Below are 16,852 nucleotides of genomic sequence, written 5' to 3' on the forward strand. Positions count from 1 at the left end.
CCACACGATCAACATTCAGATGCTTGGCAACTGATTCATATTTATGACGGTTGTGGTATCCCGAGGTCACGTGATCCCCCTTTGGCGACCTTCTGAGAAGCAAAGTCAATGGGGGAAGGCAGGTTCACATAACGATGGTGTGACTCACTTAACGACGGCATCGATTTGCTTCGCAACTGGGACAAGAAAGGTCGTAAAATGAGGTGAAACTCACTTAATGTCTCAACTTAGCAACGAACGTTTTCGGTCTAAATTTTTGGTCGTAAGTCGAGGACTACCCCATACTGGTGCTGACTGGGAATACTGGTGGACATGAGGTTGGTTGCACTTCAACTCAGCTCCTAGGCTGACCTCGGTTGACTCCGAAGCCCAGGTTAGGGGGTTGTGTGAACCAGCTCAAGGTGTCATGAGGGTCAACCCCACAAGTTATGCCTCCATAGCTAACTTGCCCCAATCCGCTTATTATTCTCCCAGCGCCCCCAGCCTCTTGGGCACCCCAGGCCTCCCAAGGGCCTGTCCTCACGGTCAAAGTGCTTGGGGGGGACGGACGACTCAGTCAACCTTGGTGTCCTACTTTGCAAGGCAGGCAGACCCCCCCCAACTCTTCCCCAGCTGACTGGGAATACTGGTGGAATGAGGTTGGCTGCACCTCACCTCAGCTCCTAGTCTGGGCCGTCAAGGTTGGGGGAGGGGGGAGGTTGTGTGAAACAGCTCAGGGTAGCAAGGAGGGTCAACCCCCCAAAAGTTATCCCTCCATCGCCAACTTTCCCCCAAACCCACTCATCCTTCCAGCGCCCCCACTCTCGGGCACCCGTCAGTCCCCCCCCCTTCAGGTGCCTGTCCTCACTTTCTGACATCTCGGGAGTGGGGTTCAGCTTTGCAAGGGGGGGGGCAGAGACCCCCCCAACTCTTCCCCGGTCCATTCCGGCCAGGAGGTCAGAGTCGCCCCACCTGCTAAAAAAGGAGGCTAACCTGCGCTTTTCGGGGGGGGGGCTCAACGGTGGTCGTGGGAAGCCTCACCCAGCGCTGAGTTTGCCACCTGAGAAGGTTGAGGGGGTGGGGTCAGGTCCCAACTGGCAGGCAAGCCTTCCTTTCTCTCTCTCACACCCCTTCCCCAAACTCCAGTCTGACTAAAAAAAGAGGGGAGTGGGCGGCGCCTCTGCCTTTCCCTCAGCCAAAGAGAGAGGGAGAGAGAGAGAAAGAAAGGGAGAAAAAGAAAGGAGAGAGAGAGATAGAAAGAGAGAAATAGAGTGAGAGAAATAGAAAGAGAGAGAGTAGAAAGGGAGAAAGGGAGAAAAAGAAAGAATGAGAGAGAGAAATAGAGAAATAGAAAGAGAGAGAAATAGAGAAATAGAAAGAGAGAGAAAAAGGGAGAAAAAGAAAGAATGAGAGAAAGAGAGAAAGAGAGTGAGAGAAAGAGAGAGAGAGGAAGAAAGGGAGAGAAAGAAAGAATGAGAGGAAGAAAGAGATAGAGAGAAAGAGAGAGAGAGAAAGAGAAAGAGAGAGAGAAAGAATGAGAGAAAGAAAGAATGAGGGAGGGAGGGAGAGAAAAAGAATGAGAGAGAAAGAGAGAGAGGGAAAGAGAGAGAGAAAGGGAGAAAAAGAAAGAATGAGAGAGAGAGAGAAACAGAGAGAGGGAGAGAAAGAAAGGGAGAGAAAGAAAGAATGAGAGAGAGAGAAACAGAGAGAGGGAGAGAAAGGGAGAGAAAGAAAGAATAAGAGAAAGAAAGAGAGCGAAATAGAAAGAATGAGAGAGAAATAGAAAGAGAGAGAGAGAAAGAGAGAGAGAGAGAAATAGAATGAGAAAGGGAGAAAAAGAAAGAATGAGAGAGAAAGGGAGTGAAATAGGAGAGAAAGAATGAGAGAGAGAGAGAGAGAGAGAGAGACAGAAAAAGAATGAGAGAGAGAGAAAGGGAAAAAAAGAAAGAATGAGAGAGAGAGAGAGAAATAGAGTGAAATAGAAGGAGAGAGAGAGAGAGAGATCGAGCGACCGACCCCCTTCGAGGCGGGTGGTCGCCTCCCTCCCTTTTTCTCTCCCCCCGGCTTTCCAATGGGGGGGGGGAGAAGGAGGGGGCGTGGCCGACGCCCGCCAGCCAGCCAGCCAGTCACGCGGCGGGGCGCGCGCGAGGCACTCCGAAGCGGGTGTATATGTGTGTGTGTGTGTGTGTGTGTGTAGCTGAGGGGGGGAGTAGAACAAGAGCCGAGAGAGAGAGAGAGAGAGAGAGAGAGAGCGAGCGCGCGCCAGGTGGTTGGGAAGGCGCGGAGGGGGAGGGGGAGCGCGAGGCGCGCGCGCGAGAGAGACAGAGAGAGAGAGAGTGCGCGCGCCGGGGCGGTCGGAGCTGCGGCGAGCGAGTGACGCGCAGCTGGCCGGCCCTGCTCATGCGCAGCCGGCCGGGCGGTGCTAAAGCCCCGAGCGAGCGAGCGACCGAGCGAGGAGGAGGAGGAGGGGGGGTGGGGGAAACGGCCGGCCGAGCGGAGGGGCGGCGGCGGGGAGAAGGAGAAGAAGGAGAAGCCGGGAGCAGAAGAAGCGGCTGAGGCTGAGGCTGAGGCGGCGGCATGAGGAGACGCAGCCGGCGCGGCCCCTCCTGAGGCGCGCCCCGAGCCGGGGTGGGCGGCGCGCGAGGGAGGGAGGGAGGGGGGGGAGGGAGGAAGGAAGGAAGGAAGGAAGGCGGGCAACGGGCGGCTGAGGGGGCGCAGGCGGCTCCTGCCAGGCGAAAGGAGCCCGCCGGGCCGGTCGAGGCGGGGGCAAAGTTGGGCAGGGGCCGAGCGGGCCGGCGGGCCCAGCCGCTCGCCCGCAGCCCCCGAGGAGGAGGAGGAAGGCTCTGCCTTCTGCTGCTGCTGCTTGGCTTCTTGCTGCAAGGCAGAGGCCACTCCGATCCTTCCTTCTTTCCTTCCCCTTTTTTCCCCTTCTCCTTTCTTTCTTCCTTTCCTTCCCTTCCTTCCGCCCGTCCCCTTTCCTTTCCTCTTCGCCTTCGTTCCTGCTTTCCTTCCTTCCTCCCTTCTCCTCTCCTCTTTGCCTCCCTTCCTGCTTTCCTTCCGCCTTCTTTTCCTCCTTTCCTTCCTTCCCCTTTTCCTTCCTTCCTCCTTTCCTTCCTTCCTTCCGCACTCCCTTCTCCTCTCCTCTTTGCCTTTCTTCCTGCTTTCCTTCCGCCTCCTTTTCCTCCTTCTCCTTCTACCCCTCCTTCCTCCTTTCCGCCCGTCCCCTTCCCTTTCGTCTTCGCCTTCGTTCCTTCTTTCCTTCCGCCTTTCTTTCCTCTCCTCCTTTCCTTCCTTCCTTCCTTCCTTCCTTCCTTCCTTCCTTCCTTCCTTCCTTCCTTCCTTCCCGACGCGCGCTTGGCCTCGCAACAAAGTTACAGCTCCAGCCTCGGCGGAACGGACGGCGCCCCTCTTTGGCGCCCTCGCCTTGCAAGGGTCTCCCCCGGATTTGAACTCGGGGCGGGGCGAGGAAAGGGGGGGCAGAGAAAAAAAAGAAGAGGGGGGGGGGCTTCGGTTTAGTGCAGCCCCGCCGCCCCTCTCCTGCTCCTCAGCCGCCGCCGCTGCTGCTTCTCGTCTGGATTCGCCCTGCTGGATCTGCGGTGGATTGATTGATTTTTTTGGGGGGGTCTTTGGCCCAAGCGGGGAGGGGTAATCTGCCCCGGCTTCTGTGCCTCCCGAGGAGCTCTGGTTTGGATTTGGGGACGGGGGTGGGGGTCGAAGCTTGGCTCTGCCTGCCTGCCCTCCCACACCGCCGCCCCCTTTTTTTCTTCTCTTTCTCCGAGACCCGAACTTGAGATTCATCGCAGCGGGGCTGGTGTCTTTTCCCCCGTTTTATCCCCCCCTGGATTTTCTCCCCTAGCTGGTCTTTTTCTCTTTTTTTACCCACCCCCCCACCCGAGAGAGGGGGCGCCGTTTGTCAAGGTCACTGTGGATTTATCTTTGGGTTTTTTTGCCTGCCTGTGGATGTGGATTGGCCCCTTCGGTGGCTTGCTCCTGCCTTAGCTTGGATCGCCCCGGCTCTCTTTTCCAGGGCTGCTGGATTTAGCTTTCTGGTCCCCCCTCCCCTTTGGCTGCCCACCCATCCCCCCTCCGCCCCCTTGGTTCCTTCGGATTTCATGAGCCAGAAGAAAGGAGCAGCTCTGAGCCAGAGAAAGAAGCTGGATCGTACAAAAAAATCCCAATAAGACGAATTGTGGGGTTGTGTTATTTTTTGGGGGTGGTGGTGGTCTTAACTGGCTTTGGAAATGGATGGCAAGATCAGACAAAGCAGGAAATCCCGGTCCCAAAGGGATCGGGTGAGGCGCAGAGACCCCAACGGCAGGGATAGACTTCACCAAAGCCCCTCCTCGACCTCCGAACGGGAAGCCAGTCCTGGCAAAGAGAATACCAGCCAAAGTGGTCTCCTTCCCAAGAGCCAGGCTTCTGCAGGCAGAAATGCCAGACCTCCGAGGCGACGGAGGCGGGAATCCAGTTCCCAGGAAGAGGATTTAATTGATGGATTTGCCATTGCCAGCTTCACCACCATGGAAGCCTTGGAGGTAAGGTGTTGGGTCTTACCTGGATGGGGATGGTGGTGATGGTGGGAGTTGAGAAGAGGAATATGGGAGGAAGAGTTTGGTCATCGTCTAGGCTGCTGCTTTGCTTCTGCTGGTCAGTCTGAACTTTTGAGGGGCTTGGGACCAACATCTGGAATGAATTAAAGCCTGGGGTCTGTGGCGGTCTCCATCTGTGGGACCACTTGTGCTGGTCAGTCTTATTGAACTTCTGAAGGGGTTAGGACCAACATCTTAAAGGTGGCCCTTCAGGCCTTGGTCTGTGGCGGTCTCCATCTGTGGGACCACTTTGCTTGTACGGGTCAATCTCATTGAACTTTTGGGAGTGGGGAGTGAGTGGGTGGGATTGACATCTGGAGGAGTTAAAGGTGGACCTTCAGACCTGGGAACTGATCGGGGTTGGTTTCCCGTCTTGTGGGACCGCTTTGCTTGTGCTGGTCAATCTCATTGAACTTTTCCGAGGGGCTTGATGAATTAAATTCATCTGGATGAATTAAAGGTGGACCTTCAGGGCTTGGGTCTGTGGCGGTCTCCATCTGAGATCCAAAGCATGCTAAATATCTAGCAACTGTCTTGGGTGTAACTTCAGAGTTGTGCTCTTCTGAGCTGGTGTTAGTAGGCCAAGCCTTCTGGTTGACCCTTGCTCTCCATTTCAGCTAGGAAGCAGTGAGGGTCACTGAGGCAAGCTGTGTGTTGGTTTAAGCTTTGTAGTGGGCTTGCAAACCTGTTTGTGGAGTGCAGGAAGATGAATGCAAAACTTCTGCCAGTTCTGCAGAAAATGCACCACCATTTTAAAAGTGTGCTTAAAACCAGGTTGAATGGTGTTGCCCGTGAGAAGAGCAGAGTTTTGGTGCCTGGGGTGTCATTGCCCCAACCAGGCTAATTCTTTGGCTGTTGGGAGAAGCAGCTGTTGAATCAGGCCGGAGAGATTTTCTGGGTTAACCTGAATGCGCTTTTTAAGGAAGAAGAGAAATGAAGAATAATTGAAAGGAATTGCTTTGCTTGGTATTATTGTATTGTATTTGGTATTGGCTTGTTTCTTCTGCGTGTAAAAAGTTGAGCAAAGCAAGCAACAATATTTTTAGAGAGTTTGGGCAAAAAAGGGGATTTTGTGTGGCTTGTGATTTTTTTTGGGGGGGAGGTTGGTTTTTTGTTTTTCTGTTCAGTTTTTATTCATGATGTGATGGGAAAGTCTGAATGGGTAAGAATTTCTGGTAACTGTTTTTATCCTGCTATATATCTTAGTCATTTTCGATGGGCTGGTTTGGTTCCCTTCCATTAAGAAGCAAAAAAGTTTGGGTAATGTTTCAATTCTGGATTGTTCTTTTTTAAAAGGAATAAGTCAATAAAGCTGAACCAGAATGGGCCATTTTAGAATCCGGTGATCATTGCATGCAGGGGTTGAGATCCTTCAAAGATATGGGGTAACATTGATACTTGCCCAAATAAAGAAATGTTCTAAAGTTGGCCAATTGATCTGTCTAGAATATATTATGAATGTTATTTGTTTTTCCTTTGTTGTTTTTCCCTGGAAGATTCACTTTGAAGTTGTAGGAGTTCACCTCTGGATTTCATTCTGTAGTTTTGTCAAACTTTTTCTGGCTGTAAGCATAACTCAACACTGTCCGCTTGTCCCAAGGAACAATTGTTGCTCTGGAATCTTTCATTTGCATAAAAAGAAAATCACTGTGATATTTTTCAAATCTGCAATCAATGGGTGTTTGGAGAAGGATACTCCTTCCATGTTTGCATGCATGCAAAGCCTGAAAGTATTTTTCGTAATACTGTTCTTGTGACTGTTTTGGTCTTAACCAGAAGATTGATACGATGAAACTTTTATATTTCTTGTCTCCATTGTGGTGGGAGCAGATGCAAGAAAAATTTCCTGACATTGCTTGTTTGTCATTGTACTACTTCTTGTTCTCGCAGTCTTTACTTTCCCTGGTATTTTCCTGCAAGATGATTGCTATCTTTCTGTCAGGCACTCAAATTAATTGCTAATCAAACTGATGGGCCTCTAGAACGGGTTGTTGGAGAATTCGTAACATTTGCTGTCTGATCTACCTTGGTTGGGTTGCATGCTGTAAAAGCTGCTTTGGTGTCTTCTGCAGTCAGTGATGGTCCTTATTGGACAAAGCTAGGTGGTTTGAAAGAACTACAAAATTCTATAGTGGAAAATAAGGGGGTTCCTTTCTTGATCACCAATAAACAAGATGCAGATTGTCAGATAGCAGCACCCAGCTTTATTCTTCTCTAAAACTGCATTATTGTGAAAACGGAGAATGTATTCAATGCTGTTGTGAAGAATACTTAAAGATTTCATGTGCTTTTTACTCTTCAATAATAGATTGAATTTGAGTTGCTGGCTCTGTGTATATTTATATCGTGAATCACTTCTATTGCTTATCTAGGGAGATTTAAAAAGCTCCAGTGTCTGGAGTAGCATGTGTGTTTTCTTTCTAAATTAGCTTACACCTCTGTGTATCATTTGGCCTTCTTAAGACGTTCCCACAGAGTGTAAACCCGATGGCTTGGTTCACCCATTGTCTGGAGGTTTGTTCACAATCAAGCGGAAAAGTTCTCACGAAACAAGTCATATGTTCAGCTCTATCTCTGCCGGTGTGTTATGGTATATTTACAAAAAAGTAAGTGTTTCTCTATGTATGGAATTACTTGACAATCTCTCTCCCACTCTAAAGTCAGTCTCGTTGAGGATTTTCTTCCTTAAAAGTTTGTGTCAACATTCTTGAAACCGACTGGGAACCAGGCACAACAAAATTAGGACTGGTAAGTGAGCCAATAAATAAGGAGCTGAAATGAATAGGTAGGTCTACCTATATCTTCCCAGCAGATCCTGGAAGTGATACTTGGGAGCATTTGAACAATAAAAGAGAAGGATGAAAAGGATTTTATCAGTCTCTTAGATGGTTGAACCTTGATCAACCAGTTCAGAAAGGAGATGAAAAAAGAGAGACTCTTCTGGGCTTACATCACTTGGGGATTTGTTGAACTGGCTTGTGGAAAGGATTGTATGGAATTTTAACTTTAGCTACACTCCACCAAGTGTCATTTTTGCAGAACAGGAAAAAAAAAAAAGGTTATAATTTTGCCACCGGTATTAAAACAATCCTTTTCATCGGAGCTTTCTTCAGACAAGACAGTAAACCATTCCTATAATTCATTTATTTATTATTTGATTTGTTAGTAGGGCCACTTCAGACAGCTTGCAACAGTAAAAACACAAAGAAGCAAAAAGAGTGTCAACAAAACAGAAGTATTGTTGCTTTGTATCCGTATGATTTATATTGATTGTTTCCTAGTATGATTCAGTTGCTTATTTGTACCCTATGTCTATTATTAAGTGTTGTACCTTATGATTCTTGACGAATGTATATTATGTACACTGAGAGCATATGCACCAAAGACAAGTTCCTTGTGTGTCAAATCACACTTGGCCAATAAAGAATTCTATTCTAAGTAAAATAAACAATGGAAAAGAAAACGTCGAGAATGGCATAGGGTCTCCTGCCATGGGCAGGGAATTAGACTAGAAGACCTCCATGGTCCCAAATTTATTTATGGGTCACAATACCTAGCTCTGTCACGTTATTGCCATTCATTAAAACCCTTTTTTTTTTCCTTTCGTCCAATGACAGAGTTAGCCCCACCTGGCTCACCCTGCACCATTAGCAGGAGTTCAATCGTGCTTACATTTTACCCCAAGCATCTTCATACAAATAAACCCTTTAAAATAATCCTTCATGGTGGTCCCATCCTAGGTTAAGGCTGCAGAGCACAAGGGCTAAGCCAGAAGAACTGGTCGCTCCATTTAACTAAATCCCTTCTACAAACCAGATCTCAACTTTTTAAGTTCTGCTAAGTATTCTTGGCAAAACATTTTTCTCCTCAAACTTGACATACCCAATCTTTCAAATGGCTCAGTTTCAAAGTCAGGGCTTTATTTGAGTGATAGGAAACCATGATTGATAGCAGATTCTGCCTTCCCTTTGCTCTCTGCTCCCCACCTGTCCCATCTTTTGTTACCATACTGATACATTCTGGACACATTTCTTTTTAAAAAACCTCAAGTGATGGAGCAGCCACGACTTCTGGAGATTCCACTGATCGATTGTTCTCCCTGTCAGGAAATATTTTAGTTCTAGGTGGTATCTCTCATTAATGATCTTCCTCCCATTACTTCTTATCCTGCTGTTGAGGTGCTTTGGAGAATAGGTTGACCCCCTCCCCTCTTCTTTGTGGCAGCCCCTCAAATATTGGAAGACTGCTGTCATGTCACTCCTAGCCCCTTCTCTTTGTTAAACTACACATACCCAGTTCTCTCAATCGTTCATTTATAGATTGTCTTGAGGGGTGATGGAGCTATTTTTGTGGCTATGCACATGACCCATCGCTTAAGAGAGTTGGGATCCGTGCAGAAGCGACTTCTGATCAGGAACTAGGCCAGGTGTCCCACAGGATCTTTTAAAAGAATTGTCCTGCTTATCGGATGGCGGGCGGCTGCCTAGAGCTCTGCTTCATTTTTTTAAATTTTTTTTTAAATTTGATTTATATGCCGCCCTTCTCCGGAGACTCAGGGCGGCTTACAGTGCGTTAAGCAATAGCCTTCATACTTTTGTATATTTATACAAAGTCAGCTTATTGCCCCCACAAACTGGGTCCTCATTTAACCTACCTTAGAAAGGATGGAAGGCTGAGTCAACCTTGAGCCTGGTAAGATTCGAACCTGCAGAAATTGCAGGCAGCTGTGTTAATAACAGGGTGCATTAAACCACTGTACTACCAAGGCTCTTTAAACTTCATTTATATGCTTCATTAATATGCAAAAGGAGGACTTTTGATTTCTTGGGTTGTAGTTGACTCATTGCAATAAACAACCTTCACAGGATCCATGTGTTTTCTTTCAAGAGCCAGAGGTGGTGGGTTGCCTCTCCAGAAGGCTGTTGTGTTGGCATAAATGTGTGTTTGGGTGGGTGTATTGACTTTTCACACAGTTCAGGACCAAAAACAAGGTGGGAATTCCAAGACAAAGGCTGACATGGGGTTCTTTCCTTCTTCATATCAAGGTCTGTGGTTGGTCTTGTTGTTCGTGGGGAAATGCCAGAGGAGCTTCTGATATTACCCAGAAGTGAGAAGGGGATTACCAGGGCCAGAATCTCTCAAACTAGCATGTGCTCAATTCATGTTATATATACAATATAGACCTTTCTTCTTCTTCTTATAGCGAGGTGCATTTTGTTAATTGAGATCTACTTGTAGACCACTAGAGAGAAATCTAGTGGGTTCATTTTTTAATGCATTCTGTGTTTTGCAGTGCAAATGTTCCTGGTTTAATGGTGTGTCCTTGAAGTTATACAAAAATACTTTGCTAATAAAACATCCTACTTGTGTAGTTTTGTACAGGTAGCTCTCGACTTACGACCACCACCGCGTCCAAAATTTCTTTTGCTAAGCGAGTTCTGTTGTTGAGTGACTTTTGGTCCATTTTACAACATTTCTTGCCACGTTTGTTAAGTGAATCACTGAGTTTGCTAAGTTAGTAAGGCAGAAACACTTAATTCCTTAAGTGAATCTGGCTTCCCCATTGACTTTTGCTTGTCAGAAGGTCGCTAAAAAAGGGGATCATGTGACCCCGGGACACTGCAACAGTCATAAATATGAACCAGTGGCCAAGGGTTCAAATTTCAATCACGTGACCATCGATCACACCATCATAAGTGTGGAAAAACAGTAATTTGTTTTGGTGCTGTCGTAACTTTGAGCAGTCACTAAACAAATGGGTGTAAGTCGAGAACTCTACTCTGAACTCGAAGTTCTTCCATCTATTGTGCCCTACTGGAAGGGAAGCATTGATGTAGACAGAAATATTACATATCTTGCTTTAGGTAGAAATATTAGAAATATTATATATTTTGGTTTCTTTTCATCTTTTTGTTAGAGTCCATTCATCTTATGAAACTATAGCCTGGTTGACTTGGTATCAGCTGGGGTGCTTTGTATTAAATCAGGCATTGGGAGTGGTAAAAATGGCTGCTTCTTTGGTGTGGTTCAAGTCAGCTGTGGTATATTCAGCCAGATAGGGCTTAGTTCAGGAGTTGAGACTTCTGTCGGTTAAACAGTGGCCATAGATGGGAGCTGGACAACATTTGGAGCATTGAAAGCATGCCATGAGTGGTCTCCTGAGGATGGAGATATGGTGAGCTATGTTCTCTATTCATTACATTAAGAAAACTAAGATCATGGTATCCAGCCCTCTTGATTCCTGGCAAATAGATGGGAAAGAAATGGAGGTAGTGACAGATTTTATTTTCCTGGGCTCCAAGATCACCGCAGATGGGGACTGCAGCCAAGAAATTAAAAGACGCTTGCTCCTGGGGAGGAAAGCTATGGCAAATCTAGACAGCATTCTAAAAAGCAGAGACATCAGCCTGCCAACAAAAGTGCGTATAGTCAAGGCTATGGTTTTCCCAGTTGCAATGGATGGCTGTGAAAGTTGGACCATAAGGAAGGCTGAGCGCCAAAGAATGGAGGCCTTTGAACTCTGGTGCTGGAGAAGACTCCTGTGAGTCCCTTGGACTGCAAGGTGATCCAACCGGTCAGTCCTAGAGGAGATCAACCCTGGCTCTTTAAAAGGCCAGATCCTGAAGAGGAAACTCAAATCCTTGGGCCATCTAATGAGAAGGAAGGACTCACTGGAGAAGAGCCTAATGCTGGGAACGATGGAGGGCAAAAGAAGAATGGGACGGCAGAGAACGAGGTGGCTGGATGATGTCACTGAAGCAGTCGGCATGAGCTTAAATGGACTCTGGGGGCTGGTAGAGGACAGGAAGGCCTAGAGGAACATTGTCCATGGGGTCGCGGTGCGTCAGACATGACTTCACAACAAACAACATGTTCTCTATGTTCAAAGCCCTGAAAAATTAGAGAGCAAGGAGTAAGGTTGCCTCCTTAAGTTCTTCTGTCGTGTTGGAATGCTTGTAACCATTCCAAGTTAAGGTGAATCTCCTTCAAGTCAGAAGTTTAAGCTGATGAATTTATGACAGCATCTGTACACTTCTGGGCCTAAGAGTATAGAGTTGGCTGGATTTCCTCCATTTTCTTGAGATGTTTATCTTCCCAATTCAGCCTTTAGACTTGCTAAACCAGACATGACCCTGCTTAGCTTCTTGAGATCATCCTGGATCCTCCACCATCCAAATAACTTCTTTCTGGACAGGTGCGCACCTTTCCAAGCAAAGCAAGGAGTGTTAGGCTATAAATTATTTTCACTTAAGAAGAATGGCTGCTGGATCCTTGAAAATAAAACTCGGGTCTTGTGTTATTTTGACGTGTAAGAACTTTCCTTCGCAGTTAATTTTGTTGGAAAAAAATGAAAGTTATGACTGGATGTGGTTTCTTCGTGGTTTTAAGCCTATGCTGTTATTTTCTGTGAAATCTACTGACTATAGCTGGACAAGCATTGTATCCGTTGCATAAATAAAGTAAACATAACTGAAAAACTTGGTTCTATAAGAACCAGGCATTAAGAAAAATTGGTGGAGGGAGAAAAAAAAAAGCTAATCTCTGGGCCTTTTTTTTTTCCCCTGCAGAATTTCCGAACCGCCATCTCTCTGCATTAAAAGGAAACGTTGTGGTGATGAAATTGGGAAGTTGTATTTTACTTATCTCGTTGCTCGGGGATTTCCCTCTTCCTGTAAAACTACAACCACGGTAGCTTCGTGTTTGTTTGCAAGAACACGGTTCTTGCGGTCAGGCCTTTTCGCTTAGCATTGATCCGGGCAAAAACCGGGCCTTCAGAAAGGTCTGTGTTTGGCAAGCAAGCATGTCGTTGATTAGTTATTTAGCAATTCCCTTAAGATTGGGGAGATTACACAGATGTGGAAGGAAAGCCCGACCCTCCATCGTAAGTCCTCCAGTGCTATATCAAACATGCTAAGGTTGTGTTTTGAAGCACACTGTCTGGTCAGCTGTATAAATTCACCAGAGGGTTGTAAAACAGTTGTCTGTGACTTTGCACAACTGTGAATTCGGCTGCAATCAATCGGCATCTCCCATTTTACAAGTTCAAATTTAAAAGCTGTCTTCTCATGTTCGTCACTTTTTCTTTCTCTTTTTTTTAAAGAGAAGCAAAGGGCAAGATCCGAACCAGGCTTACATCAATCATCTATTCACATTATGGAAGTAATTATCTACCCCCCCCAAAAAAAACAAGGGTATTAACATAGAATTTGTTGGACAAAGTGGAATTGGTAGTGCTCTTGAATATTTGCAAAGGACAGTTTTGTTGGAGTTTCCCCTTGGGAAAAAAAAAGAGAGAGAAAGAGAAGGCTGAGAAATTGAACAAATCTTGTTTATAAAGAACTGTACAGGAAAAAGGTTTTGCAGGGGAAAACACTCCTCGAGAGGTTATTAAATTGGCAGGAAGCACCATGCAGTTCCTTTTGTGAGTAAATTCTACATTTGGTCCGAGTTTTCTATTCAGAAATACCGTAATTGAACAGTTGTCTTTGCTAAATGCAATACAGGCGGGCTTCCTTAGGCTCACTGCTGATTAACCTCAATGGCACATCAGATATTAAAATTTAGCAGCTTAAGCATTTAAAAAGAACTGGGAGCGTGGATTTGCAGTTGGTTTCTGTCTTGCGGGGAGAGAAGTTTACAGATGTTCTGGTTTAACACAGTATTGATGATGTTCCAGAGAGACAATTTGGCATGGAGGTTACAGGCACCAGCCCACAAACTAGGTGTCTGTGAATTTTAGTCCTGCCTTAGGCATACCAGTAGAAGTTGCTTGAGTGACTTGGGCCTGTCCTTCTCTCTTGGCCCTAGGAAGAAGACTGATGAATTTCAAACTGCTTCTGAAAAATCTTGCCAAGGAAACTGCGTAGACACATCCACATGATTGCCAGGAGTTTGAAGGCAGCAAAACAAACACAAAAAATAGCATTGGGGATTTTTTTAAAAAAAGAGAAATGTAAACATGCAGTGGGAAGCAGTGAATTTTCTTAAACTGGTTCTGAATCGCAGATAGTTCTTGTCTAACGACCAAAATTAGGACCCGGTTTTCCATTGCTAGGCAGAGCGGTTATTAAGTGAGTCACGTCTGATTTCACAACCTCCTTCACCGTGGTTAGTTGAAGTCCATGCATTTTGAGTTGCTAAGGTTGAAAAACTCTGAGATAGTTACATTAAAAGTAGAGGTAAAGGTTCCCCTCGCACATATGTGCTTGTCGTTCCTGACTCTAGGGGGCGGTGCTCATCTCCGTGGTCATGTGGCCAGCATGACTCAATGCCAAAGGCACACGGAACGCTGTTCCCTTCCCACCAAAGGTGGTCCCTATTTTTCTACTTGCATTTTTTTTTACGTGTTTTCAAATTGCTAGGTTGGCAGAAGTTGGGACAAGTCACAGGAGCTCACCCCGTTACAGAGCACTAGGGATTCGAACTGCCGACCTTTCGATCGACAAGCTCAGCGTCTTAGCCACTGCTACATTAGGGCCTCCCAAAAAACCTTTCTTTTTTGCCCTCTCCACAACAAATCTGGATTTTTAAACTATTTCATGAGGGATCTTCATTAATATAGATTTGCCTGCCCTCACCGCTTCCTTGAAAGCCATGTAATCTAGTCAAAAGCAAGCTCTTCTTGTGGCAGACAATCCATTAGCGTGAAATGTATTTTCACTCCTTAAAAAAACAACACACCACTTCATCTCCCAGGCTTGGAAAAATGGCAAGGGTGAAAAACATTTTTCTTTGAGCCGTCAGACATTGTCATGCAACGCCTCACCAGAATGGAATCTTTTTGCTTTTGGGACTGGATTTTTATTGCTGTATTTTTCTTTCCTTTTGTTTTTTTGTTTCCTCCTCCGATCACCCAGCGATGATCAGGGTTATGGAAAGTTATCAGTACTGTTGAATAAATCACTATTTATTCAGGCTCTGTCCTGTTATAAACTGGGTCAAGCCAGGCTTAATAGCAATGATTGTGAGAGGGATCTAGGAGTTTTAGTGGACAACCAGCTAAATATGAGACAACAGTGTGCAGCGGCAGCCAAAAAAGCCAATGCAATCCTAAATTGCATTAACAGAGTGATACAGTCAAGATCAAGTGAGGTACTAACACTACTCTATAAAGCCCTAGTAAGACCACACCTAGAGTACTGCATCCAGTTTTGGTCACCACACTATACAAAAGATGTTGAGACTCTAGAAAGAGTGCAGAGAAGAGCAAGGATGATTAGGGGACTGGAGGCTAAAATATAGGATGAAAGGTTTCAGGAACTGGGCATGGCTTGTCAAGTGAAGAGAAGGACCAGGGGAGACAAGATAGCATCTTCCAATATTTGAGGGGCAGCCACAGAGAGGAGGGGTCAACCTGCTTCTCAAGGCACCTGAAGGCCAGACAAGGAATAATGGATGGAAACTGATCAAGGAGACATTCAACCTAGAAATAAGGAACTTTCTGATAGTGAGAACAATCAACCAATAGAACAAAAGTTGCCTTTGGGAGTTGTGGGAGCTTCATCACTTGAGACTTTCAAGAAAAGATTGGACTGCCATTTGTCAGAAATGGTGTAGGGTCTCCTGCTCAGGTGGGGAGTTGGAGTAGATGACCTAAAAGATCCCTTCCAACTCTGTTAATGTGTTACCTCTTTTGAAGCAGCCTCCTTGAATGAAATCTTACAAGTTCTTGCTTCCCAACTTAAATAATAACCACTAGAATGGACCGTTAGTCTTAAAAGTTGGACCCCTGACCATAGTTTAACCACTCTGGTTTATTTTAAAATTCCAGTGATGGAAAACAAGCTAAAGGAACTTTTCAGCAGTTCCAAGAAGGTTCCACAGCCATTTGCACTATTCAGGTGACCCTGAGGGCACAGATAAACCTCCAAGTGGCCTTCAATGACTCTCAGAATTGAGGACTAAGGGCAAGATGACTGCAAGGAATATAAATCCATCCATCCTTCACCATTCAGTCAGAACTGAAGAAGCTACTTGGATGAGAAGCGAAACATCTTCAAGGCAGAACAAAGTGCAGTTGCCTTTTGAAAAAGCACCTTTGGGACAAGCAAAAGGCAAATCTGTTTAGACCAGACTTGTTGGCAAATAGGGTTCAAGGCCAGCTGCTTTGATTGGGAAAACAGACCAGATCCTCCCTCCTCCTCAGATTTTAATGCATGAAGGTAAACCAACGAACAGGAGTGATTTTAAAATTATAATGAAGCATAAGAAGCCCTGTAAGATAAGGTGCTTCTTTTCTAGAGATTGTACAAGTTAAGAATATGTGGTCTTGTGCTGGACCGGGTTTTTTAAATCCTATTTTTCAGAGTTTCCCAAGCTACTTTAGTTGTTTAGTTGTTGCTTGTGTTCTGCATTATGTGGAATTCCAATATGGCACACTGTTCCCCTCCCAAAGAATTAGATTCAGTATAGCTGTCCCTCTAGTTTTCTCCTGTACCTTTTGGATGACAAAGTTCCTCAGCCAGGTTGGCCAGGAACCTGTTCGATCTCCCCCTTGATGCAGAGTTTGTCTCCCACTGGACGTCAGCGTAGCTAAAGTCCCCACTCCCCATTACCACTGCGCTGTGTTGTTTCTTCCATACTGCCCCCTTGTCCTTCTCAGTGGGCAGGGAAGCTGCCGGCTTGATCCACAAGGACTGCATTTCTTGCAGATCCTGAAATAGACTCACCCAAGCTGAGTCAGCTGCTGCTCTGAAGTGCAGTTGGACATGTTTCTTTGCTTGGCTGGTTTGCTGAAAGAACTGGCAAGCGATCTGCACGGCAGCATCCCTTGATCCTGACAGAAACGTAGCTTAAATGAAAAGCTGATAGCTGATTTCTTAGTTGCAAAGTTTTGCAAAAGCCCTGTATATCGTTGGATGGTTTCAGGATGTTTACTCTTAAAGGGGGGGTTCAAGGCTGTCTTTTCCAAGCTTTGTGTCCTTCAGATGTGTTAGATACATGACTGGGAAATCTGGGCGCTCCTGGTTTAATCATCTAAATAACGTTTTGAGTTGGAGAAAGGTGGTCCAAGACAAAAGGAGCAGGATTCAGTTTTACTATTTCTTCAGTCATGTTCTGAAGATCTTCTCTTGCTCTCTAAACTAAGGATAGCAATAGTGCTTAGACTTATATATCACTTCATACTGCTTTACAGCCCTCTCTAAGTGGTTTACAGAGTCAGCCTATGGCCCCCAACAATCGGGATCCTCATTTTACCCACCTCGGAAAGATGGAAGGCTGAGTCAACCTTGAGCCGGTGAGATCTGATCTGCCGAACTGCAGCTAGCAGTCAGCTGAAGTAG

The 16,852-nt window shown here is 45.9% G+C and overlaps 1 protein-coding gene across 11 annotated transcripts in view; it reads left to right on the plus strand.

Moving 5' to 3' along the window:
* Nucleotides 1-3,856: 3,856 nt before the first annotated feature.
* Nucleotides 3,857-16,852, plus strand: part of FBRSL1 (fibrosin like 1) — a 610,981-nt gene continuing 597,985 nt past the window's right edge. For all 11 annotated transcript variants that reach the window (XM_070950588.1, XM_070950595.1, XM_070950590.1 and 8 more), the window contains exon 1: nucleotides 3,857-4,514. In XM_070950588.1, the coding sequence (XP_070806689.1) occupies nucleotides 4,221-4,514 (294 nt within the window). In that variant the 5' untranslated portion in view covers nucleotides 3,857-4,220. The remainder of the gene's footprint in view (nucleotides 4,515-16,852) is intronic.

The sequence above is a fragment of the Pituophis catenifer genome, unplaced genomic scaffold (genome assembly GCF_029215685.1).
Source record: "Pituophis catenifer annectens isolate HBS135680 unplaced genomic scaffold, rPitCat1.0.hap2 SCAF_10, whole genome shotgun sequence".
Classification (NCBI taxonomy): Eukaryota; Metazoa; Chordata; class Lepidosauria; order Squamata; family Colubridae; genus Pituophis; species Pituophis catenifer.